Source organism: Amphibalanus amphitrite, unplaced genomic scaffold (genome assembly GCF_019059575.1).
Source record: "Amphibalanus amphitrite isolate SeventyFive unplaced genomic scaffold, NRLGWU_Aamphi_draft 000747F_arrow, whole genome shotgun sequence".
NCBI lineage: Eukaryota > Metazoa > Arthropoda > Thecostraca > Balanomorpha > Balanidae > Amphibalanus > Amphibalanus amphitrite.
The window spans coordinates 160,390-185,891 of NW_024882241.1; the positions used below are offsets into that span (position 1 = coordinate 160,390).

General features: G+C 50.2%; 1 protein-coding gene across 1 annotated transcript; it reads right to left on the minus strand.

Annotated features, from left to right (window-relative positions):
- Nucleotides 1-679: 679 nt before the first annotated feature.
- LOC122365543 lies at nucleotides 680-23,627 on the minus strand. Its single transcript, XM_043336835.1, has 4 exons — nucleotides 20,229-23,627; nucleotides 4,967-5,060; nucleotides 2,861-3,036; nucleotides 680-1,315 (listed from the first exon to the last, which is right to left on the minus strand). Exons 1-4 carry the CDS (start codon nucleotides 20,235-20,237, stop codon nucleotides 1,166-1,168), a joined length of 429 nt encoding a protein of 142 aa, XP_043192770.1. The 5' UTR covers nucleotides 20,238-23,627; the 3' UTR covers nucleotides 680-1,165.
- Nucleotides 23,628-25,502: the final 1,875 nt, after the last annotated feature.

The following is a 25,502-nucleotide window of genomic DNA, read 5'->3' on the forward strand; positions in this document are numbered from 1 at the left end:
GCTTTGTCTGTTCGCGTCGACAGCTCATCTCCGTGAGAACTAGTGCAAACTGCAGACTTCAGAGATGCGCCGTGCAAGGCTCGGGTCACCACCCCTTGGTGGTTGGTCTCCCGAGTTGTGGGGGAGGTTCCCAGGACAATCTGGCTTTCCTCTGTGTTCCTGTGGTTTAAACCGGCTCCAGGTGACCCCAGGTTTTATAGGAGAAACAAGCGAGACTTCCTGATGGATCAACGGACTGGAAAACATGGTGCCGCACTTCTTAGTAGGCGCAGACTCGGGTGTTATAATGTCGGGAAGGGAATTTCATTCGATTTTTGCACAGCTTCAAAGCGTTTGCTACGGTTCGGATTGTACACTTGTCCTTGTTTATCAAATACCAGTGGTTTGGAATGGGTCCATACTATCAGGATTGTCTATCCAGGATTGTCTTTCCAAGGTACTTAGTGAATAAAAGTGTACTCTGTGCCTTTCATGGCTTGTTTTTGTATTGTCTAATTCGATTCTCATCTGTGGTAAGACTTTGTTAACGGCCTATCTTTGTCGTCTTTACGAACGGACAGATCCACGGTTATTTGTCGAGTGTGATGACAGATAAGTCTAAAGTTGAAGCGAGCTTCCCTCCAGCAGTCATTCGAATAACACTACTGCTCCTGAGACAACAGGTATAAAACCAAGCACCTACAAAATTCACCACTGTATTGTCAACGAGCCTGGCTCTACGCCAGTCGACTCCGGCGCAACCTTCAACATCAACATCGTCATTCGTCGTCACCGGCTCGCTCTACATTCATCCGACTTAAAGCTCACACCGGGACGCCGGCGCCTTATCCCTTCACAAACACACTACGCGACTCCTCGACCAACTTCGATCGCCCTCTGACGCGCACCAACGAATTTCCGACGCGCCCATCACTCCCTTCTGCGAACGTATGGCACCCGCTGCTTCCGTTTTAGCCCTCCTCTCTGAAATCCTGCAGGGAAGACTGAGCGACACGAAGCCCGCCCATAAAAACACCTTGCGTCCCTGGAAGACGTGAATGTTCGTAATGGGTGCCGTTCTCGCAGTTGGGAGATCGCGATTTTCACTTTTCCTCAGTTCTGCGCCGGCCGTCAGGCTCTCACAGCACTTAGGTCACTGTGTGTCGCCGTTGGGTCGCTAGCTCGCTCAGTTGCCCTGATAGAACGGGAAGCCGGGCCGCTGCGAGAGCAGTTTGTAGACGGGCAGGCCCTGCTGGATGCGCTTCTCCTGCCAGTTGAGAACCGCCCGCCGGTGCGGGAACTCCTCGAACCACAGGGTGCGAGACGAGGCGGCCGCCTGGGGGAAGCGTGGGGCGTCAGCAATGGCACTTGGGTGGTGCAGTACCGGGGGTGTCAGATACAGCACTGGACATTAGACGGGACAGACGGGACAATGCTCATCCCCCCCCCACACACACACACACGCAATCCGCCTTTGATGCGTTTTTGTTACGATAACACCGTCCCAAGCAATGTCCTTCATCTGTGATCATCGTGCTTGAAGACATCAGTAGACATTGAACTGAGAAAGCCTGCCAAACTGATGCACTATTATTGTCGGGAGGTATGAGTTTGACCGACCGGTGATGGACACGGGAATGCAGAGGTGACGCTCCAACTGACAAATGAAAATCGAGATGACAGGCTGAATGACAGCTGAACGCAATGGTGACGAAATGACATGACAGCCGATGAGCGTAAAGTTGTCAGCAAAACCTTGGAATGAATGAGGTCAGAAATCTGATAAAAATGGATTAACGATTTTGGTATTAATTGTATTGAATATTGATGATGGTTGACTGATTAAGGTATTGATAGCATAATAGATAATAAACCGCTCACGTACCCCAACAAACGAAGAGGACAAACAACGACACAACCATTACGAACCAACCGGCACACTGCACAGCAATGGTCAACGCATGGTTCACCCTTCGCAATGTCTGATGTCTGACAGCACTGCACCGTGCTGGCATCCCTTTCCTCTCTCCTCCCTCTAACCCGTCAGACTGCCTCACTCTCACCGGCTTCCCTCCCTCGGTGTCGTGAGTCGTGACCGAGCTCCAGTAATGCACCCGCGTCCCATCCCTGTACCCCACCCCGCTGTGGAGACGGGAAAGAACGCTCCGCAGGAGGGGTGAGCGGGGCTCAAGGAGAGCATGTGGTGACCGGTGACGAGCCAGACGGCGACTGAGAGTTACGACTGGCACTCACATGGGGGTGATGGGCACTCACACGGGAGTGATTGGCACTCAGGCCACACGATACTTTGATCATAGGCACTCAGACAGAAAAGACGGTGGACACTCCAACCATGGGAATTTACACGACAGACAGAAAAATAAGACAGGAGTTAAAACGGACAGCGAGCTCCCGTTGCTTACAGTTAGCGGGCATTCAGACAGGTGTTCAGACAGGCAGACACTCACGACAGATAGCAATCCCTACTTCAGGCGAAATGCTCTCATAGAAGGAGAGCGGCACGGCACGACGGGGAGAAATGCGGGCAAGGTCGGTCGAGCACGGCTCACCGCGGTGACACTAATGCAGATCGCATTTCGATAAGCATCAGGAATTTACCCAACTTGAATCGGCGAGCGGTGGGAATCTGTGTCATCCGGGAGGGCCATGAGTCAGGCCGGCTGTGGTACGGCTTACCTATCAATCAGTATTCAAGGGATTGTACGAGCGGCAATATGGATTGTGGGTGATGTCGTGGACGTTTAGCGATGGGTAGGTAGGCACTGACTACTGAGCACTCAGTGCGTTTCCATAAAACATTGCCGCCCGGGAGAGGCAGTGGGCTTCAGCGGCGGGTTGACGCTCTCTTCAGCAGTCTCACCTGCGGGCTGACGCTGGGGTAGAAGTCGTCGTAGATGGAGGGTCCCTCGCGGTCCTGGACGTAGTTGGAGGGCGCCGTGCTGAGGGGGCCGAGCAGCCGCAGCCAGCGCTCCACCTCTGCACTGTTACCGCCGTGGGGGCCAGACGGCGCACTGGGAGGACCGTAACCAGAGCGGACTGCAGGCATATAAAGGGGTAAAGGGTTAGGTACACTTGGCCGTGAAGTACGCACTTATCGAGCTTCTGCCGATCGAAGTAGCCGACACGGCTAAATGCTTTTCACTGACAATGAAGGCTACGCGATAGCCGTTGAGCTTTACATTTTACGTCAGAGTAAATTAAACTTGAATTCACTAAAAGAAGCAAAATCAATTCTGACCAGCTGTTCGTCGAAAAGACGCTCGTTGGAATACTTTTTTATCACTTTTCTTCATTGTTCACGTCAAGGTCACCTCCCGTTTAAACTAAACCTTGCGACAATGCATTTGGCGTGGAATATGGTATGGAAGGTTCACCCTGTCATTTCCCAGCTGTATGAAATTCTGCCCGCCGATTACGGTAGCCCTAATGTGGTAGGCCATTAATACCGCCGTGAATAAAGTGACCAGCGTGAAAGGTGTGTCGCAGTCACCGTGGAGCCAACCCAGCTCCTTATGGAACTGTGTCCAGTCATTCCGACGTCGAAACGGTCTCATGTTAATTCTGTCCCCGAACGGACTTGCGAAACTGGTTCGTGATGCAAGATAAACGTAGATAGGAAAAAATGAATTTTGTTATACAGGGTGTCCGGAAAGTCCTGGCGCTTCTTTTGGACGCCGTGTAACGCGCGCTGTGATTATTGGACATTCAGCCAATCATCACAGACATGACCCCTCGTTGATTGCTCAGCCAGGGGTCGTGTAAATATGACCTTGAAATCGTTTTCAGTGATGGGTAGATGGGCGAAGATGCGCCTTGTCGCTGAATGCCTGCGCGCGGCGGCCGGGTGCGACTTGAACGAGGCGCGAGTTGCAGCGCGATGCGGCGTTTTTTGATGAATGGTTTAGCAGGTAAAGGTTTATTTCGACTCGGGAATTCCTTAAAAAATATCCTCAGACCGTTTCGAACGCGATATGGGAACGGAGCAGCATTTCAACGCGGCAATCGAAGAAAGTGCGGGGGTCTGATGGACAAAAATGTCCCATCATCTTCGTCAATGTCGAATAAATGAATAACAGGCTGGCCCACGAGGGGTTCCTGGACAGCCACATCAACCCGAGGGTCAAGACGACATGCCCTAAGGGTCACTTCGCATTTCAACAGCACAGAGCACCCTCCAACAACGCCGCCGCCATTCAAGCTAAACTGACAGAGGAGCTTGCCGGGCCAGATCACCGTGGCGAAATGAGATTAGGCCGCCTTATTCTCCTAACCTGACCCGCTCGACTAAGGCGTGCTACGCGTTTTGTAGAACAGGATCTAGGCCATTTCTCACCCCAACCTGGAGTCGCTGAAGACTCGCATCATGACAGCATGGGAGGACTTGGAAATGCCCCGCATCGTCAAAACCCGCAGACGCTTCCTCCCCTACGTCGAGGCCGTCGTCGGCGCCGACGGTGGTTACATTGAATGAGCACGTAGCGGAAGCATGTGGCTTGGTGTCCCTGGTCATTGTTTTGATCCATTGATTAGTATCTATGAACCAATGACATTTGTTTTAGAAAATGTTGAAAAGCGCCAGAACTATCCGGACACCCTGTACTTATTTAGCCATGATGAAAATGGAAGTTTGATTGTTTTGATTGCATTGATTGTTCGGCTGCTTTACTGTTTCGAGATGTGATCGCTGAGCTTGACGCGAAAGAAAAAAGCAACTAAAAAAGCAGTTCATGTCGTCAGATATTGTGCCACATTGAGCGGTAAGTATGAACGGATGCGAATATCCCTCGTTCACCTTGACCGTATATTTGAGGTAGGTTGGCCGTTTTCGCTCGTCTAAATCTGGGATTTGGAAGGAATTATGCTGCAATGCTGCCTCGTCTGGGGTTATATCAGTACGTTACATAGTTGGCAGGTTTGTTTCGAGTTAGTTACGGCAAACATGGAGGATTGCGATAGGTGGTCTTACCTGAGCCAGGGTGGGCCCTGAACTGAGCCACTCCCTCTGTGAACCCGAACGGCAGCGCGTCCGCGGCCGCCGCCACCAGAGCTATCAGCACAACCTGTGGAAGACGACTTCAGTCATACTTAGGAAACGACAACTCCCACCAGAGCTAGCAGCACAACCTGTGGAAGACGACTTCAGTCATACTTAGGAAACGACAACTCCCACCAGAGCTAGCAGCACAACCTGTGGAAGACGACTTCAGTCAAATGGTAATGCATATAGCTCCCAAAATAGAATACAGGGTGTTCGCGAAAATATGTCATGATTCTAATCGCTTTGTAGGAAAAATTGCTTGAACGCACGTGCACGTATTTATGCCCATTTGACAGAGGACATTTTCAAGTTTTCTTTCATATGCATTTTAATTTATAATATTAAAAATCTTGCCTTGCACAGAGCGAAAAACAAATATCGCCAAAAAGCACTTGGATTCGATGCCCGTAGTTTCCGTGCTACAACAGTTCGGTGCATGCTTTGATGCCTCCGCTGCACCCCTTGTAAGGCGATTTTTTTACTGCACATGCAACTTACTACCAAAGTGATCGTTAGAAATCGAATGAACCCTTGAAAGTCCGAGAAAAAGAATTATTTATAGTCATTTAAACTACAAAGAGATCACCCATTTGGTCAACGAGATGCCTTCCCTGACCATCTGCGAGCTCGCGCAAGATGCGGGGTGCGGTCCAACATGTCTCATTATATTATTGATAATGACATGGGGATTATACCCTACAAGGCCAGGAATCAATAGGTGCTATTTAGGGTAGAAAAGGGCTAAGAATTTACTTTGCTTCGAGGATAAAAACCCAAATCAATTCTGAGCACCGCTCACCGGCCACGCCCGGTCAACCAGTGAAGCACACATCCACCTTCATGGAGGCGCCGACGGCCAGAACAAACGGTTTGGGTAGATATGCCACCCTCAAAGGCTAGGTAAGAACACCAGCTCCACAGTCCGAAGGTCATTGCTTGATTTGCGATAGACGCTCATGGTGCCGCGAGGCCTTCTTCTTAAGACTTCAAATTGAAACACCAACATTGCCGCTGAAAACTGCTGCGTGGGAGTGCTCTAGAAGTTTAAGCGAGAAATGTGAGGCAACTCGGGGCAAGACAATGGTCAAAACGCTGCAGACATGCGCACGGGTAGGATGGGTTCAAGTCCACACTTCGAAAATTGCACTCCGGTGCCTAAACGAAATGCTAGGGCCCGTTTCTTGAGCAGGAGGACCCTTACCCCTTGGTCGACCCATTCACTTGGTGTCAGCCCCATCGGCCGTTACCTGTGGGATATCTGAAGTCCAAGGACTACAGGAAGACAGCCAAGAATCTTTCTCGGCTGATGATAGTGATTGCAAAGGCCGTCCGTGTTCACTTATAACACGTGCGTGCGAATGAACCCTTATGTGTAATCTCTAGGTGATACGTGCATCCGCCGAAAAGGGGTTCATATTGAAAACAGCGTGTGGAGTGCGCCCGGTTTGACATGAGGCACTGATACATGTGTATAACAAAACTTGAAGATCCGGGCAACACATTTCAGCAAGACATTTGATCCTTGCTTTATTTGAGCTGGCGATAATGGCGTAACGAAATCATGACATATTTTTGCGAACACCCTAGGTATACCAGAGCCAGGCGCACAGACTGTGGGACGTGACGTCAGTCAAACATTAGCCATCACAAGCAGTCCCGTGGACGGAGAAGCTTCCGAACCTGCCACAAATTTAAATATGTTTTTGATTATATCCCTCATAATAAATGGCACCATAAAGAAAGAATAGAAATGCAGCATATTTACTTAAACTTTTTCAGAGAGAACCGTCAAACTCAAATTCTTGACCACCAAGTATATCACAAAATAAAATACATAAAACATGAAATATAACTAAACCTGTTGAGTTTAGCTTTTTATGGACATGACAAAACGCCTCTCGTGACCGGAGAAGGCCACTCTACCTCTCAGCTCGTGCCGTGAAAGGGTTTATAAGAACCGGCTCGGACGAGTTCGTGAAATACACCCCCACACACGAGAGGCGTCTTAGCGCGCCAGACTTCTCACCATGATTGGCACTGCATTCTGTTCCGAGACTCGTATGGTTCCGTAAACCAAACTGGGGCAGGGATTGAGCGAGAGGCCAGATCCCGGTATCCAGGCCTATTTTATTATAATCTGCCTCGCCCTGCGTTCGGCAAGCATGAAAAGTTGCCGAGGATCGTTGCTGGTCCGTTTGAACAATAGTGACAGAAAGTGATATTACTCAACACTGATCTCTGTATTATATGTCAAATTGTCATATACGGTATGCGCTGATCGCGTCAGATAGACGCTGGAAAATGTCATTCCGAGGAGATGACGCCGAACAGATGACGGCTCCTGCGACAGATAAATGACAGGCCTAGTGAATGGAAGACGGGATTTTAAATGGATCACTCTGGCTAGACGGTATGGATAATTGAGCCTCCGTCAGTCGTCTTTCAAAATCGCTTACAATCGTATGTCAAACCTCGGCGACCGTAAGACCTTTGGCGTGGTGCGATAAGCGACCGGCTCCCCGTATGCCCCTTCACCTGGCACAGAGTTGTGAGCAGGGTGCTGACGCCTGTTGCTTTTCTTCGCTAAGTTGGGCCATCACTTATTGCATCCCTCCGTAGCTCGTGTCACTGCGGTCCTCGGCTCCCCATCGGAATGAGCCAGATAAACTGCGCTAAGATCATCCCTCTCAGTGCAGCTCAGTGTCCCAGACAGGCTCGCTCTGCAGTCTGCTCATACAGAGTTACACATGGGCTTGGGACCGGTGCTCAATGCAGAAAAGACACACAGCCAATGGCGACACCATTACGACCCACGGGGAGTGTCATCCTAGGTTAACCCAGATATCCCTGCGGCTTGCATCTGCCATCCAGCCACAGCCACTGTCATAACCGACCCACCTCTGCAGTGCCCAGTGGGCTGCTATCCGTCATAGTTTAGAAGCATGACACGAAACGTGCATCACGACTAAGCAAACACAAATTCAGTTTTTGCAGCTGCAGTCTCAAACACCCGTCTCCATACCAAGTAGGCGCGCGCTGTTCACCAGGTTCAGCATTCACCACCAGCGGCGCTCTGTATCAACAATGGACCCATAAACGTGACCCACTTGCCATGACGCGTATTGTGGCGAACAGAAGCGTTTCGCTGCGTCAAACAAACGAACCGTCTTTTCAGGGTGACGGTAATGGTGTGGGGGTGAATAGGACGGGCAAAGGGCTGAATGAGCGAGTTTTTTTTTTTAGTAAAGAGCTATAAGGAAGTTAAGCGCTGGCTTTATACAACTAACAATGATTGTCTTACACATTGTTATTTCTTAAATACTTTATCTAACATAATATTTCTAGGAGTTACCGCGTGCAATCGAGTTCATTTTTTATCAGCGACGTTACTCATTACATTCTCCAATCACGAGTGCGGTAATGGGAGCCGGACGTTAGTTTAATCAGCAAGGGTTCACTGGACATAAAGAAAGCATAAAACCGGATGACGCACAGTTCTCGATATTCCGTCTACGGATGACAAACTTCTCCGGACGCCGCCCTCAGTGGACTGCCCGCCCCGGAACAAAAACTGCGCCGGAGCGCTGCCGAGGAACGGGAGCTCAAAAAGTGGAGCCGGCAGTGGGCAAACATCGGTCGACCGGTTAGACCGGTCACCGCCGCGCACATCCGACGGGAAGATTCACAGGTCACTCGGTGCAGGTCGTCCTGCGTCACAGTTCAAAGGTCTGTATAGAGACTGTGCAGAGAGATAACCTATCCATGACTAATTCCGTGATCTCGTGCAAGGAACTGTGAACTTGACCATTTTTACTTGCCGGCGCAGCGCCGTTTACAAATTGTAGCATTGATTCATCCACGGGGAAATACCGCAGACTCAGGAAAACTCGGAATGACCTTGCACTAGTCGTGATCATTGTCATCCAAGGGGTATGATTCTGCACCTCATTCCACCACCGGTGCGTTAACAAAGCAACGCGGAAATCCCCTTTAAATGAATTCCTGCCCAAGCATAACCCAACGACCGCAGACTTGCAGACGCACTTAGTGCGAACTGCGGTGTTACGCCTCGTAACTGCGAAACGTAGCACGCGGCAGCGTGAGGGCTGCGGCAGCAGTCAACTCATAGCGGCGACGCGGCTATGGAAGGTTAGGACCCTGCCCGGGCGCCACTGAACGTGACCGGAGCAAAGGGAGACGGGGGTCGGAGACAGATAAATCACCCCGCCGACAGACGCGGAGCAGACCCTGACTAGGGGTGGTGCGAAGGGGAGTGTAGGAACGGGCGCGCCGCTGGCAGCAGAGCCGAGAGGCGCGAACGGCAGTCGTCGACTGCGACGGACGGCGAGTGGAGCAGAGAGTGGGCGAGAAGTGAGCTAAGGAATCCGTGTGGAGTGCCAACGGCTACGAGGATTATCCGATCACGCACTCCTTAACGCCGACATGGCCGCCGGCGAGTGGAGCGGAGAGCGAGCGAGAAGGGAGCCAGGGAAGCTGTGGGGAGTACCAACGGCTACAAGGATTCTATGGTCAGGCACACTAACGCCGGCACGGCAGGTGAGGCGTATCGAGCACGGCTCGGGGGTACGTACAGCGGAGTGCGGTTCCTTGGCGGCGACACCACGAGGATGGTTGCCCGGCGACTGACGCGGCGCCACCATGAGGATGGTTCCCAGGCGACTGACGCGCATCTATTCAGAGGCATACTAAGCGCACACACAATCGTAAAGGAAACCGGGGAGCCTGGTAGGCACGCTTTGAAGGGTCGTGCAACGCGGCACCCCAACCTGCGACGCGATACACACAAAACACCTGGTTCCGGCCACCCTACAACTCATGCACACACATCAGGTCCGCCGCCGACCCCTCGGCTACTCTGCAACTGCAATGCGTCCGACGCCCCGGCTACTCCGCACTGCACATACATCAAGCCCGCTGCCGACGCCTCGGCTACTCTGCAACTCACGCACATAAATACTCATGCACATGCATCAGGTCCGCCGCCGACGCCTCGGCACGCACATACATCAGGTCCGCCGCCGACGCCTCGGCACGCACATGCATCAGGTCCGCCGCCGACGCCTCGGCACGCACATGCATCAGGTCCGCCGCCGACGCCTCGGCACGCACATGCATCAGGTCCGCCGCCGACGCCTCGGCTACTCTGCAGTAGAGATGTCCTCGGATACAACTTTTCGGTATACCGATACCATACTGATACCAACTCGGTACTTGCTATTTGATTCCTAATGTGTTCGGTATTTTGTTGGTATAATGCACCCTAGGTTGGTACTTGGTTTTGTATCGGTATTCCGATTTTCCGTAGTCGACGTCCTACTCTGCACCGCACATACATCAGGTCCGCCGCCGACGCCTCGGCACCCACATGCATCAGGTCCGCCGCCGACGCCTCGGCTACTCTGCAGTAGAGATGTCCTCGGATACAACTTTTCGGTATACCGATACCATACTGATACCAACTCGGTACTTGCTATTTGATTCCTAATGTGTTCGGTATTTTGTTGGTATAATGCACCCTAGGTTGGTACTTGGTTTGGTATCGGTATTCCGATTTTTCCGTAGTCGACGTCCTACTCTGCACCGCACATACATCAGGTCCGCCGCCGACGCCTCGGCACCCACATGCATCAGGTCCGCCGCCGACGCCTCGGCTACTCTGCAGTAGAGATGTCCTCGGATACAACTTTTCGGTATACCGATACCATACTGATACCAACTCGGTACTTGGTATTTGATTCCTAATGTGTTCGGTAATTTGTTGGTATAATGCACCCTAGGTTGGTACTTGGTTTGGTATCGGTATTCCGATTTTCCGTAGTTGACATCACTACTCTGCACTGCACATACACCAGGTCCGCCACCGACGCCTCGGCTACTCTGCAACCCACGCACACACATCAGGTTCGCCGACAACGCCCCGGCCACTCTGCAAATCACGCACATACATCAGGTCCGCCGCCGACGCCTCGGCTACTCTGCAAATCACGCACATACATCAGGTCCGCCGCCGACGCCTCGGCTACTCTGCAACTCATGCACTTGCATCAGGTCCGCCGCCGACGCCTCGGCTCCTCTGCTACTCATGCACACACATCAGGCTCGCCGTCGTATAGCCTCAGCCACCCCATAAACTCTGCACCGGCATGGGTCGAGAATATGGTATGGCAGGCATGGCACGCGCCACACCAACTTAAAAGATGGTATGGCAATGCCATACCAACTTTTTCAGGGTAAAAGCTACGAAATTTAAGGTTTTCAGTTTGATAAGAATAAAACACAATAGTATTGTTTCAAGCAACTGGCGCCATACCAACTTTGAAAACAATTCTCCACCCATGTTCGCACGTACATGAGGTCCGCCGCCGACGCCTCGGCTACTCTGCAACTCACACACATGCATGAGGTCCGCCCCCGACGCCTCGGTTACTCCGCAACGGCACATACATCAGGTCCGCCGCCGACGCCTCGGCTTCTCTGCAACTGCACATGCATCAGGTCCGCCGCCGACGCCTCGGCTACTCTGCAACGGCACATACATCAGGCCCGCCGCCGACGCCTCGGCTACTCTGCAACTCACGCACACGCATCAGGTCCGCCACTGACGCCTCGGCTACGCTGCAACCCTTGCACGTAAGTACATCAGGACCGCCGCCGACGCCTCAGCTACTCTGCAACTCATGCACATACATCGGGCCCGCCGCCGACGCCTGGGCTGCACTGTAACCCCTGCACACATCGGGTCCGCCACCGGCGCCTCGGCTAATCTGCAACCCATGCACACGCATCAGGCCCGCCGCCGACGCCTCGGCTACTCTGCAATTTACAGGGCCAGGTGCGCCGCCGTCACCTCGGCCCTCTGCAACACGGTAGGCACTTAGCTTACTAAAGCGCATTTTAGTGACATCAGAGCCTGAGTCGATCGCCGGCGACCTGGTCACTCGTGGAGATGTTCACCGCCGTACCGTACAACACGGAACGCAGACCATTTAGTCACGCCGGCGATTCGATTGGAGTCTGGCAGGCGTAGTTCAGACACGCTATTGTCATCGCATATAACATCTTGCTAAGCGTGACACGAAACCTGCCTGGGAGCCGCTTCAATAGCGAGATAAAGCAGCACTTGTTGACGAGGCAACGTGGGGGGTTGGTTAGATGTGTGCATGTGGGTGCACGTGTGTGCATGTGTATGTATGTGTATGCTGACCCAACTGATCGTCTGTTTTATATTAACGACTCCAGGGTACAGGAAAGCCTCAATTACGGGGATGTGCCCTATGACGTGAATACATACATACATACATACATACATACATACATACATACATACATACATACATACGTAGATACATATACAACAGGTTCGCCGCCGACGCCTCGGCTGCTCTGCAACTCGACATTCTTTTTTTTTCTTCGCCGGGACTGGAAAACAGCATCTCTTTTTTTTTTGCCTCAGAGACCAGCTTTAGGATAATGCCCCTTGTCAAAACAGACCACGCATTTCGAGAAGCGCTTCCGAACGCAACTTGATGGACATACGCTGCCGCAGAAACACATCTCAGCCAGTCACCTTGGAGGCTCGGTTTAGCACTCAAGGAGTCTCTTTGTAAAAAGGTCTCAAGTATTTTCTAAGTGGCCGCCTCCGTATTTCTGCATCGACATACGCATACATCCGGTCCGGCGCCGACGCCTCGGCTACTCTGTTTACACTACACACCTGGTCCGCTGCCGACGCCTCGGCTACTCTGTCTTCACTACACACCTGGTCCGCTGCCGACGCCTCGGCCACTCTGTCTTCACTACACACCTGGTCCGCTGCCGACGCCTCGGCCACTTTGCGCTTAACACACACGCACACACACACACACACGCACCCCCCCCCCCCCCCACACACACACACATACACACCCGGTCTGCGTCATGCATCGGCTGCTCTGCAACTCGACAGGCATCTAGCTATCGACAGACTATGAACTTCGTTCGTCCAATGTCTGAAACACTGGGCTCAGCGGTGGCAGACGAGACCGAACGAACAATCCGCACACACTGAGAAAACAGTTTCTCCATTTTTGGTCTCAGAGATCAGTTTCGGGCTAATGTCCCCGATTCAAAACAGATCACACATTTTGAGAATATTTTCTGAGCAACGCCATTGATCGCAGAAACAGAGCTCAGTCGGTACCTATTTTCGGTGTCAAGCTTTTAAAAAATTAGTCTCACTATGAAACCAGTTTCTAGTCCGAACCCCAGTTTCGGTATCGCTTGAATCCAGTATTCGGGTACATGAGCCCTTAGGAAGCCTTACTGAAACCGTTTAAAATCAGACACATTTGAGGCTGGTCTCAGCGCTCAATTGAGTCTTTATTCAAACTGCTCTCAAAGTGCATTCTGAGTGCAGGAATCGAGCAAGCACAGACAAAATGCATGCAAGATCATGCCCGGACACAACTACACCGACTACGCCGCTGCCTGCCGGCTCCCCAATCTCGAGACTCCGAGTAAGCGTCGCGACACTGCAATCTGCGGCAAGCTGGCAGCCGACACTTTCGCGAACCCTGCCCACCCACGGTAACCCGTGCGAGCAGCTGCCAAATGTGAGTCCCCACATGCGCTGGCATGCAAGTCGTCATCCCGCAGGCCAGAACGGAGCGGCAGAAAAGTCATCGGCGCCCGTGCTCACAGGCCTCATGAACAGCACGTGATTCTTAGGTACCTGGGTAGGTGCGTTTAAAGTACGCTAACAATGCACCGTTCCTATTTTCCGTGAGGCACTGTGCTTTGCGTGCGGTGCCATCACAGCACCGGAATCCATGCACAACCTTTTCTACCAGTCATTCACGGCCACATGGCCATACAAACCTCATTTATGTATGTGCGGTCGTATGAGCACGTAAACCGGGTCCGCCGCCGACGCCGCGGCTAAGTTGCGCGCAACATAGGTCTACGGGACCGCTGCCGACGACTAGATAATCTGCAGCACGATATCAAAGGCGAAACCAGGCCACTGATCCCAGATTCGCGGCATTCCATTTTAGCCAGCACCGATGACGTCGGTTTAGGCGCCGGGAAGCGTGCCGGGCTAAACTTCGCAACCCCGAGGCCGTGAACACGGGGGTCCAAGACCGACACGGGGACAAAACCATCGGATCGGACCCCCCCCCCCTGACCGCAGTGCGTCCAGGCATGGCTTCACACACACCGGAATAGCAACGAACGAAATAGGCTGGGCCGCCGGGAACCACAGTCGCCCCTCCCCCCCCCCCCCCCAAGGCCGCCCGCGCCGACCGCCAGTCAGAAAAGACAGCCATCGGCGGAGCCAGAGCCGGCCGCCGGCCGCTGGCACAGCCCCGGCACCGCCACGACACCGGACCGGCTGATGAGACAGTCAACGCCGGGGCAGCCGCGGGCCCGCCTGCCGGTACCGTCCGCGGGGCCACAGAGGCCCACAGTGGGGCCGCCACGGTCCTCAAACCAGGCGACAGCGGCGGGACGGGCCGCCCGCCGCAACCTGATACCAGCCGACGCCGCACGACCCGGCTCCCCCGCTGGTCCCCCGGCGGCCACGAGAGGCAGACGACCAACGAACACCCCGAACACGGTCACGTTCCATTAGTGGGTCGCGGCGCCCCCACGCGGGTCGACAGTGAGTCACTGGCGGCACTGTGCGGGGAGTATGGGGTCCAGTCACAGCTGACTCAGGACGGGAGCCGACCTTGGGGTGGAGGGAGTCCCTCGCCGCCCCGGTTCACACTAACTAAGGGTTCGACCCAAACTCACCACCAAGAGCCATGCCGCAATAACAGACCGGGCATCGCCAGCGGAACACACTGGGAACCTTTCCGCATGCGGCATGTGCCCGGATTCGTGGTCAAACCATTAACTGCTCAGCAGAGATCGAGAAAGGTTTGGGCAGCGGACGCTTAGCCTAAGACTTTTTCATTCCATTGGGTGTATTTGGCGTTTTTTAGGGGCCGTCCTACCCTACAAACGAGCCGACGCGAGTGGTTTCGGCCGCTGACAGCCAACTGAGGCGAACGCTTGGTGATAGTGGCGCGGGCAACGGGGGCCTAATCAACTCATAGCGGCGACGCGGCTATGGAAGGTTAGGACCCTGCCCGGGCGCCACTGAACGTGACCGGAGCAAAGGGAGACGGGGGTCGGAGACAGATAAATCACCCCGCCGACAGACGCGGAGCAGACCCTGACTAGGGGTGGTGCGAAGGGGAGTGTAGGAACGGGCGCGCCGCTGGCAGCAGAGCCGAGAGGCGCGAACGGCAGTCGTCGACTGCGACGGACGGCGAGTGGAGCAGAGAGTGGGCGAGAAGTTTCCCACCCACCCTCACCTATTTAATAGATGCGACTTCGAGATTCGTCAAACCTGCATATCCTTAATCCCGACCATATACCTCGTCGTTATCACTCCGTCGGTGCGTTTTTTAGGGGCCGTCCTACCCTACAAACGAGCCGACGCGAGTGGTTTCGGCCGCTGACAGCCAACTGAGGCGAACGCTTGGTGATAGTGGCGCGGGCAACGGGGGCCTAATAGTGACTACGGCGCATAGTAGCGTGTCGGGTGGTGGCAGCGTAAGATTGCGTGTCAATGGGATGCAGGGGCGGCCGCTTCAGTCGGACCCGTGACTCTGACGTGACGCGGCTACCGTGGCGCCCGTGTGACTCTGCGTGACGGTGGTGGTGAATCTGACGCATCCCAGGTAGAGCATCAGCTTTAACGGTAGCAAGCTCACAGCAGCACTATGTTTGAACAAGCGAACAGAAGAACTAGGAACATAGTGCTGCTCTGTCCCTGTATCTAAGACCGGTCTAGCCCGGCCAAAGCTCCTTGGCCAAGTGCGAGACGAATGCTGCAACTTGGGTATGACGTAACCCGTAACCATTGTAAAGAGGCAGTATAAATACAGCCAGGCACTGCAGAAGAAGCTAGGAAAGGTGAAGACGGAACATTTGTACGTTGCGAAATGAGGCACTAAACTCGCAACCCAGTTATAGCAGAGATCGGACAAAAATTCTGCAAAACGGGTTTGAATAGCTGCATCACTGATCACGGACAACATATTCGCTAAAGAAGTGATCCAAGTGTAGATTTGATGGTATTTGCAAGTACATATAACCACAAACTATTTTTCGCGATACCTATTCCTATAGTCCATTTGGGAGTTGGGACTCTGACCCCGATCTTAAATGCCGTAAACATGCCGTACGAGAAAAGAATCTATTCCATGAATGCTGTGGAAGAATGTAAAGTGCAAAGTTCTGGAGTTGTTTCCATCTCTTCATGCCTGGCTTGTCACGGATTTCTTGCTGCTGGAAATTACAACGAAAGTCAATACTGGACAATGAATGTCCAACGTCCATGTGTAGCAGACAGTTGAGAGCAGATGGTACCGTGGTCCGCATTCCGCAACCAACACACGATTGATTGGTTCTCGAAACAATCGACGTTAGACGGATGGAGACGAGAGGAAAGCAACGTAAAACTTTCTCGGAGAGGCTGACCCGATCGGAATTTACTCTGTCCGTCCCGTTCACAACATCCTGGGAAACGTGAAACCACTTGTGAAACAAAAAAACTTACGTCCTAGTACTCGTACATCACCGCAGACACCTTCAGTTGTGTCTGATTCTTACATCACTGTACCACTAGCGTTTCATTTGACACGTAGTTTAAATCAGCCGTTTTTACGACGGCCACCTGGTACACATTTGGTGCAGATTAGGTGCAGATTTAGTGCAGATTTAGTCAAATTAGTTTCATTGTTTATCTTGAAAGTTGTCATTTTGGGTTGGATAGACGCATATAGACCATATTTTTGACATATTTAGAAATTATTTTCGATTTAAAAACTGATATAAATTCATCATATGAAGACTTTTTTGTAAAAGAGATTAGGTGCAGATTTGGTCAAATTAGATGTATTTGCTAAATAGGCCGTCGTGAAAAAGCCTATTACCTATTTGTACTATGCACTTTTTGTTTACATAGCCAAAAGATATCTTATGTTTGTTATTTGAGCTTCCTGTGTGCAACGGAGCGAAATTAGTTTTCCTGTAGTTACCGTAACAGATACATTGTTTTCCTTTTTGTGGCATATTTAGCCGTTTAATGTCGTATACTATATGTTCCGTGATATAAGTGTGCTTCATGCCTTTCGCCGATTAGAAGAGCCAGTCCTCTAGCAAAACATCCCATGTTGACTTCATGAAAATCACGCCATACCTTATTTTTTCCTGTTGATGTCGCAGTCTGTGCCTTTCGCTGTGCAGGCTCCACGAATGACTCATTCCTCCACCCATGGGTGTCGAAATTACCCTTTGTGTTGCACTTTGAAGGACGCGAGGGGCCTCTCAGGGGAGCAGTCACACCTATATCCGGCCCCTCTGCACATACCAACTCTGCAAACTGCTGCAGATAATGTCCCACAGGTAGGAATGTTTGTTTACCAATGAACTTGTATTCTTTCCATTGAGAAAAAAATATTTATTTGACCTTAATCATTCGTAACGGGCAAGCAATTGTGCAGTAAGCACATACGACTGTGCATCAAGACTCGTGAGCAACACCACAATTAAAAAAAGGTATAAATGTAGGTTAGCATTGTGCAAAGGAGTGCATTCATGTCTACCTTCTTAACAATTACTCCGTGATCTACTTTTCCTCAAAGGAGAGCATTCAGAGCGGAAAATACGTCAGGAAGGAATATCTTGTAAGCAGCATTACTTTACCGCATTGCATGTGACTTACTCCAGATGTATTGACCTTCAAGCAATGCTGCTCCACATAGGTACATACGTTTGCAGCTATAATCAACTGTAGTAACTATTATTCTCAGTTTTCCTCTCAATCTTGATTGGTGGGCCGTGGGCGGCGGAGGAGCTCACTACTCACCACTCACGAACCATAATTAATCCCAGAGGAGAGCCAGATCTCATTTCCGGTTCACCAGATATGCACCGTGACTGCACGCCGTGATCTGCCGATCGTGTATTTACGCCGGACACTATACGACTACGGACTATACATCACGTGATTAACGAGCGTGGCGTCATATGCATCACACAATTAGCGAGTCTGACGTCATCTGCGTCACGTGCTTTCGGTGAACCGGAGCTCAGTGAATCAGATGAACGCAAACAAGGAACGCAAGACGTGAAGCCGGAACAGGGAAATGAGGATGGAATGGTAGCGGGATGACAGGTGGAGTGGATACAGAGGATGGTGGATAATGCCAGATGCTCCGCTGAGGACAGATGCACCGGCACAAAACAATGATTTCAACTAAACGATATAATACGGCGCTTTACATATATCATAATTATTTAGCGAAAGCACACCACCATTTACCTTTTAATGACGGGGAAAGCATTTGAAAAGAAACTAACTTTGGCTTGAAAAATGGTGATATACAAATTGTTACGCTGTAGTAATTCAGCTCGAGTCGTGCCTCTGCAGCACCACCTTTAACAGCTTTGATTAAGTAAGTTGGGCCTTAGCCGCGCCAATTGACAGGTCATTTTGCACCCATGCCATTTCAATCCTAAAAATGGAAAGGAATTATTGGTATCTGATGCTGATTGACAACATGCCACTTGCATGGGCTCTCGTGCGAGGCCAAGGTTAAGCAGTAACGGCAGTAAGCACGTTTCTTGTTCGGAATGTAGGCATTTGATCGGCACATTACAGCACATGCTGTATTACTCTCGGCGACTGCATAGTTCCTATACTTTGTATGACGGGCAATCAGAAGTGATCACTTTGAAACCACCGTGTAGTTAATTGACAGGGTAGCACTTATTGCGTGTATGCGTTATGTCATTTGCAAAGCGCTCATTTACGCCGAACCATTTTCCACTTTTGCCTTTTGCAAGCTTATGAGCGAATCTACAGAGTTATGCTCCAGTTACTTGAGGTTTAGGGTGTGTCTAACTTATTAGTTTGATTGAGCGCTGAGTAGTGAGTAAGTACTCGTGCATTTATATTTATTTTACTTTTAGCGCCTCAAGTAACATCCGCACGGTAGACAAAACTCCAAGGCAAGACTGGCATTCAAACATTTTTTTCTGTTTCTTTTCTTTTTCCTGCAATGGCCTGGCCCGCTTGGGCTTGATCCTCACCTTTGAAATTTAATTCCAAGGGGGCATTACATTTCCCCTGAATGATTTATTTAATGTCACGCATTTCTTCATTTGACGCACCGATATAAATGCTAATGCATGTGGGACGATTTGTCTGTATATCTGACACCTGCAAGGTTAGCGTCTTATTTTACGGACGGGGCCACGTTACGCGCGTGCACAGGGGTGACCGTCACGTGACACGGCCACAGGTAGTCGTGACATCACGAGTCAGTGACGTGACTCAAGCAGGACTGAGGGCAGCCCTTTCGAAGGACAGGGGAGCAGCAGTGATGCCGGGTAATATTTGGGTGGAAAATGAACGGAGCAAGAAGTGGATAAGTCTCCTCCCTATACCCACGCTGTGAGGAGAGAACAACTAAGGTGATTTTTTCATCTGTTATCATTGAACCATGAAATGGATCACACAGTCATTGAAATCCCAGCCAGTGTCTTTCGAAATGTCAGAAATCTCTGCGTAAGAATTGTCCTTCTAATTTCTAACCCCTCAGAACTCAGAAGACGCAATCAGCGACGCGCCCCGCTCAGTACCTACACTAATATACCACGATATAATCCTACCGCCGTGACCACAATAGATCTAAGTGCCGTGGAGCCAAGAGCCCAAAACACGTGTCACAGTTCCTTTTTCGCGTAACTGCGCTAGATCGATCGGATGGTCTCGCATTCAACAGGTAAGCAGATTACACCACGCCGGTAGCAGGGATCGAACAGCTTAGTCGTGTTTAATTGCGTCGGACGAATGTGAAACTATGTTAAAGGAGGTGGAGCACGAGCGTCTCTAATTGCTCGACGTCTTAATCTGATATGATGAATAGATAGTCGGTTACAGGCTTAGAGCTGATGTCAAGCAAGATGTTTTGCAAGAGGTTAAATGTGGGAGACTGTAGAATGCGGATTCGTCGTAAGTAATTTCGTTCAAACTGAAATATATCCCCATCCATTTTTAAATATCACATAATGCATGAGCGAACATTCCACTCCGATGACTTGGTGGCTAAATTGGCAGACTGGCACCCACCTTGATCATTCTGTCGGATCCTGCGCTCGGGTCGTTCCGTCCGTTCACCTATCGGGATGCTCCGAGGTCGCTCCTGCTGCGGTCCGGCTCCGACTGACTGCGCAGAGCTCTCTCCGATTCCACCCGTTCGAGGCAGACGCTGGGGCTCGACTGACCGCCGGGGGAGACCGGCCCGCCAGCAGCGCTCCCGTCCGGACGGCCAGGCGGGCTGGGCGGGCCCCCCGACCGTGACCGTGACGTCATCAGGGGTACGGCTCCGAGCCGAGCTGTCACCGCTGGTAATTACCGGCGGCTGGTAACTTCGGCGCGCCAACGTACGGAAGGAACAGCAGCGGAGATCGAGCGGACGGCAGAGAGCAGGCACCCAGCAAGACTAAGGAGACTTTAACTCATCATGGGCAATAACACTGCCATCACACACATGGGACATACTGGGCCCCGGAGATGATTAGCACGAAGTTTAGTGATAGAGTCAGAAGACGATTACATACATGCTATGATAGTGTGGTATAGTCACAGCAATTAGTGTATCACCCGGGAACATGATTTGTGCTCTATGCTAGTGCATAGATGGTTTTCTACCGCCTAAAATCACGCTCTGTTCTCTACTACGCTACTATGAAGCTAGCCGGACGGCACTGTCGCCATTTGCAGCTGAGGTAATTATCATGATATGCAAATTGTCCTGTACCACAAGTCTCCTAAAGCTCAACCGTTTGAGCTCTTAACTAATGTGAGCTGAAAAAGCACATTACATATTTAACTAAACATAGATGATCAGTTCAAATATAATCCGCTTAATCGTTCACTCCCGCGTTTCCCATGCCTTTTGTCACCTTTCCCTATCATGTATATGAACATCAATGACTTTCCTATTGCTTTTTCCCAGTTCCACGCAATATAAGAGTACGGGAAAACAAGTGCAGCGGACTGCATTGTCATATTGCATCGATGCCTACCTAGAAAAGAAAAACGCGCAAAAGCACGTAACTCCAGTTCCGGCGCTGATTTACAGTCACCGAATTTCACAGCTTGAGTAACACCTTTCCATTTAAAAAAATAGCGAATTGGCGTCGCTAACCGTTTGTTTCCCGTGTTTGGAGAGACAGTCCTTCGCAGCAAGTCATGCGGAACAGTATACATTCAGGCGCTGGTTTCAAGTGCCATCTATTGGCCATGCCTATAACTAAAAAATATGTAGGGATTAGACAATTTACTTATTCGATAGGGCCGGTCTGGTTGGCCCGTGAAAGAGACATTTGCATGTTGCCCTATCTAAGGACATGATGACTATATACATGCAATATAAAAATCACTGAACAAATCACTGCATACTGTATAGTTGTGGAAGTGGTTTGTTGTAATGGTAGGCAACAAAGCGATTTTATCCTGTTTGCACACGATGTAGCAGGCACTTAGACAAGCATACTCATAGAGAGGCTTTATGGCCGTCAACATTCATTGCAAATTACATGTTTCTATTGCTTAATTTGGCCACAAAATTCCTCGGATGAGCTAATGACGAGAGACCGGTTCCATCACTCGTTGTTCTTATCATAGAGCATTCGATCGGAACCCGGCAAAAGTTCGCGGTGATGGCGAGTACGTCATTCCATGCCATACATACCAATCGCGAGCGGCATGAATCAGCTTACCCATCCGATGAACTCATCTGAACTCGAGTGGCAGGGGTGGCTGTCAGTTCACTCGCAGTTAATTTGATATCGAATTTCGCGAGTCCTCCTGCTTCTATTTTGTGTAATGCCCACAAGCCAGATAAAATGTGAAATAGCGCTGGTAATAACACATAAGCGCTGCTCCGCTTGCTCGTAAAGTAGGTTAACTTTTTCTAAACATGCATATAATGTTGTATGAACATAAGTTGCAAGCAACAACCACTGTATAAAATGAACGGCTGCCTACTGTATTCAAATACGCGTGCATTGTGCAGTGCATGTAGTGACCAATGCAGCACACATATACGGTTCAATATGTCAATTGATAATAAGAATGATTGGGTAGCATGGTCTTTATACACTGCCAGTTCGCACCCTTGGACGCCCTTTTCCGTTTCACGTTCCGTTGAGTATTGTCGGAAATGCTGCGCATTTTTCTGTCGTTTGTGTCTCGCCTTCTGCAACAGACCTAAAAATCCTTGTTGCACTTTTGCTGAGTCAGCGTTGCTCAGCTAACGCTGTGTGAGGATATTTGGTACTTATCATCATGTATAAACAAAGTGACTTGTTGTACTTTCTCACTACATCAGTAAATACTTCGATTGAGTTATAGGTATAGGTTATAGTGACGACCGTAACTGTATTGATTGACCAACAAATTCATGCTGGCTTATAGTTATATGTGCAGACCTAGTTCCTCATTAACATTGAAATCATTGTGGTTTTTCTGTCACTGAGTTTCAAGACAGTCATTTTTCAAAATCATGCGCTAAAACTAAACAACAATAAATAAAACAATGGGATGACATTAAAACCATCCCAAGAAATAAGAACGCATGTTGTGCAAGTCTCTTGCGACTATTGTAGTTATAAATGGACAAGTATTGTATCGTATTATATTTAGAGTACCGGTATTGTATCGAGAGTACATGAACCTCCAGGCTCCACGAATCAAACTATTAAAACAGTTACATTTAAGGCGTTGGTGGGTTGAGCTCTTGCGACTAGCACGTCTCCACGTGCAATGTCGTCATTGCACTACGAATGGGTGTTGGTGGGTTGAGCTGACCAAGTTTCTCAGGAGTCGGGTGGCTCGCCGTCAGTCACACCCTGCCGATCCCAGTTGGCCGGTCTACACCTCAACTCCTCCACTCTGCAAGACACCCCCGTTACCTCAGCCCTCTCCCCGTGCCGCGGTCACTGTACTGAACACAGCTACCATATTTGCCAAACTTAAGGTAATAGTTTAACGTTAACCCGCGCCCTGCTGGGGGGTGTTCGAACACCCCCTTGTGGTTTTTCGCGAATATCTCAAAAACGACGACGCGGAGCGCCGCCGTTTTTGGTACACCTTATCATACATCAATTCTACACATGTTGTGAAAATTTCAGACCAAGGTCATTTAAGGTCAGGTCACCAGGTCACTTGAAGTGACCTCACCTCATAAAAAAGTTTCAATGTCTGTCATAGCTACACCGAGTTACCGATCGCTTTGAAACCTTCAGCGATTGCTAAGAGCAATAGCATGTACAAAATGTTTATCTCAGAATTTTGATATCGATGACCTAAGGTCAGGTCAATTTTGCGACCTCCCCATTATAAGTCAATGGGAGAAAATTGAAATGCGCCTCTTTTGGACGAAAGACATTATAAACACTCCCAAACATTGAATTACAAGTGGTTAAGACACACTGAACATGAAAATGGTGTCCGTGACCCCTGTTTATGCCCTGAGGTCATCTTAGGTCACGTATGGTATCTAACAGTTTTTCGCATATAACTTTTGATAGAGGCATGCTAGAGCGATGAAAACGCCTTAGATGTGTTCAGCTCGACGATTCGGATCGACTGATATGCAACATGACCCTTTCCGGTCAGGTCATGACCTTGACCTGAGGTCAAATTTTGAAGTTGACCTTTCAAGGTCAAGTTATAGTTCATTCGATGCGTCTTGACGAGAGGAACACGATGCCGGTAAAAGTAAGCTCGTACAAGGCTTGGGTCAAAAGTTATTGCAGAAAAACTGTTTCCGAAAAAATCGGCTATTTTTGCAGTTTTTGCCCCCTGCAGACAAAACCGTTGACGTTAGGTCAAATCTGAGAAAATTACTCAGAAAGGGCGTTAATAGGGCTATCGAATGCGCTTTTCCGCGGCGCTGTAGCTCTATTGGTTCCCGAGTTATGGGTTGGCTTCTTGGAAATTGTTGACATTCGACCTGGAAATCGGCGAAATTTTGCCTTCAATGACCTCTGGTGACCTGACCTTTGACCTGACCAAAAAATTGACTGAAGTGATTTCGTCATTATTTTTGACGCTCTTTCGAACGCCGCCTTCTGCGTATCGCTACGTGGCCCAGGAGCCGAGTTAGAAGGGGGGGGGTGTTCAAACACCCCCCCCCCCCCTAGCAGGGCGTGGAAATCCAGGACCCCCAGCCGGGCGCGGGTTAATCTAACAAGACATTAAAATATTTTACACTTCACTCGGAGATGAGATGTTCAATTCAAATGACTTAGGCTCTAGTCTCAGTTTGTTGAACAGGTTTGAGTTGGAATCCTACACTAACCAAATGGTGCGAAGAGCGGCCGATCTGGTAAAGTCGGCTCTACGCTCGCCAACTCCAGATTCTGATGATCACTCTAGGCTAATGTGGCAGCGATTGCGTTCCATAATGCTGAAATCCGTGGGCGGATCAGGCGGTGCCGGTACAAGCTGTGAACAAGTTCAACTTTCGCCTCTGAGTCCTGACGTCTTCCGCAGATTTCCTCATTGACCTGTAATCTCAGAGCCTGAGCAGCCATCTCTGCTTAGCGTGAATTCTGCTCTCGCCATAATCTGTTCATTTGAAAGAGCTAAGCCTGCATATGCAAATGCATAGCTACAGCAGAAGCCTAAGTTCAGTTGATATCGTATTCCGTGCTTAAGTGCACTGGGGTCCTGTATCGAGTACCTATCTCCTTCAGTTCGTTGTGTTACATGCCACTATTTTGATCAGAATCGCAAGTCTTGCCGTGCTATAAAAAGAAGGTCAATGGAAGGCAAGTCCTGCAGAGTGCAGCAGATCCACCTAAATAAGCCAACTTCCTAAGGGTTCCCAGATCTCGCGAGCCCCTCAGGTCAACTGGGTCACAAACATAGGTCGTTTAGGTCTCCCAAGCCTAGTCGGGGTCCTGCTAGTCGGACAGACTCCGCCCAGATCATGAGAATTAAACGAGTTTGAGCTCTGACCGGGTGCACTATGGGTCCGTTCATCTTCTGCCATGCCCTGACCGCTTGCCTTGTGCAATAATCTGGCGGGCGTTTGTCATGCTTACGACGCCTCAGCAGTTTTGCAACAGAAGTATCAAACAGGTTTGATCAGAGTCAGACTGCAATTTTTTGGAACACATCCAGTCGCTGCATCTCAGGGGCGAAGTCACATAAGATTATTCAGAACTTGCCGCTGACATTTGCAACGGTAAATAATGCGGTAATAGGCTACATCACAGGAATAAATGATGATCCGCAACAAAGTATGTTATCTTATTCTGGTGGGAAGGAAATAGATGCCCAAGTTTGGCTGTCCAACGATTTTGCACTGTCATTCATACGGTGCATTAT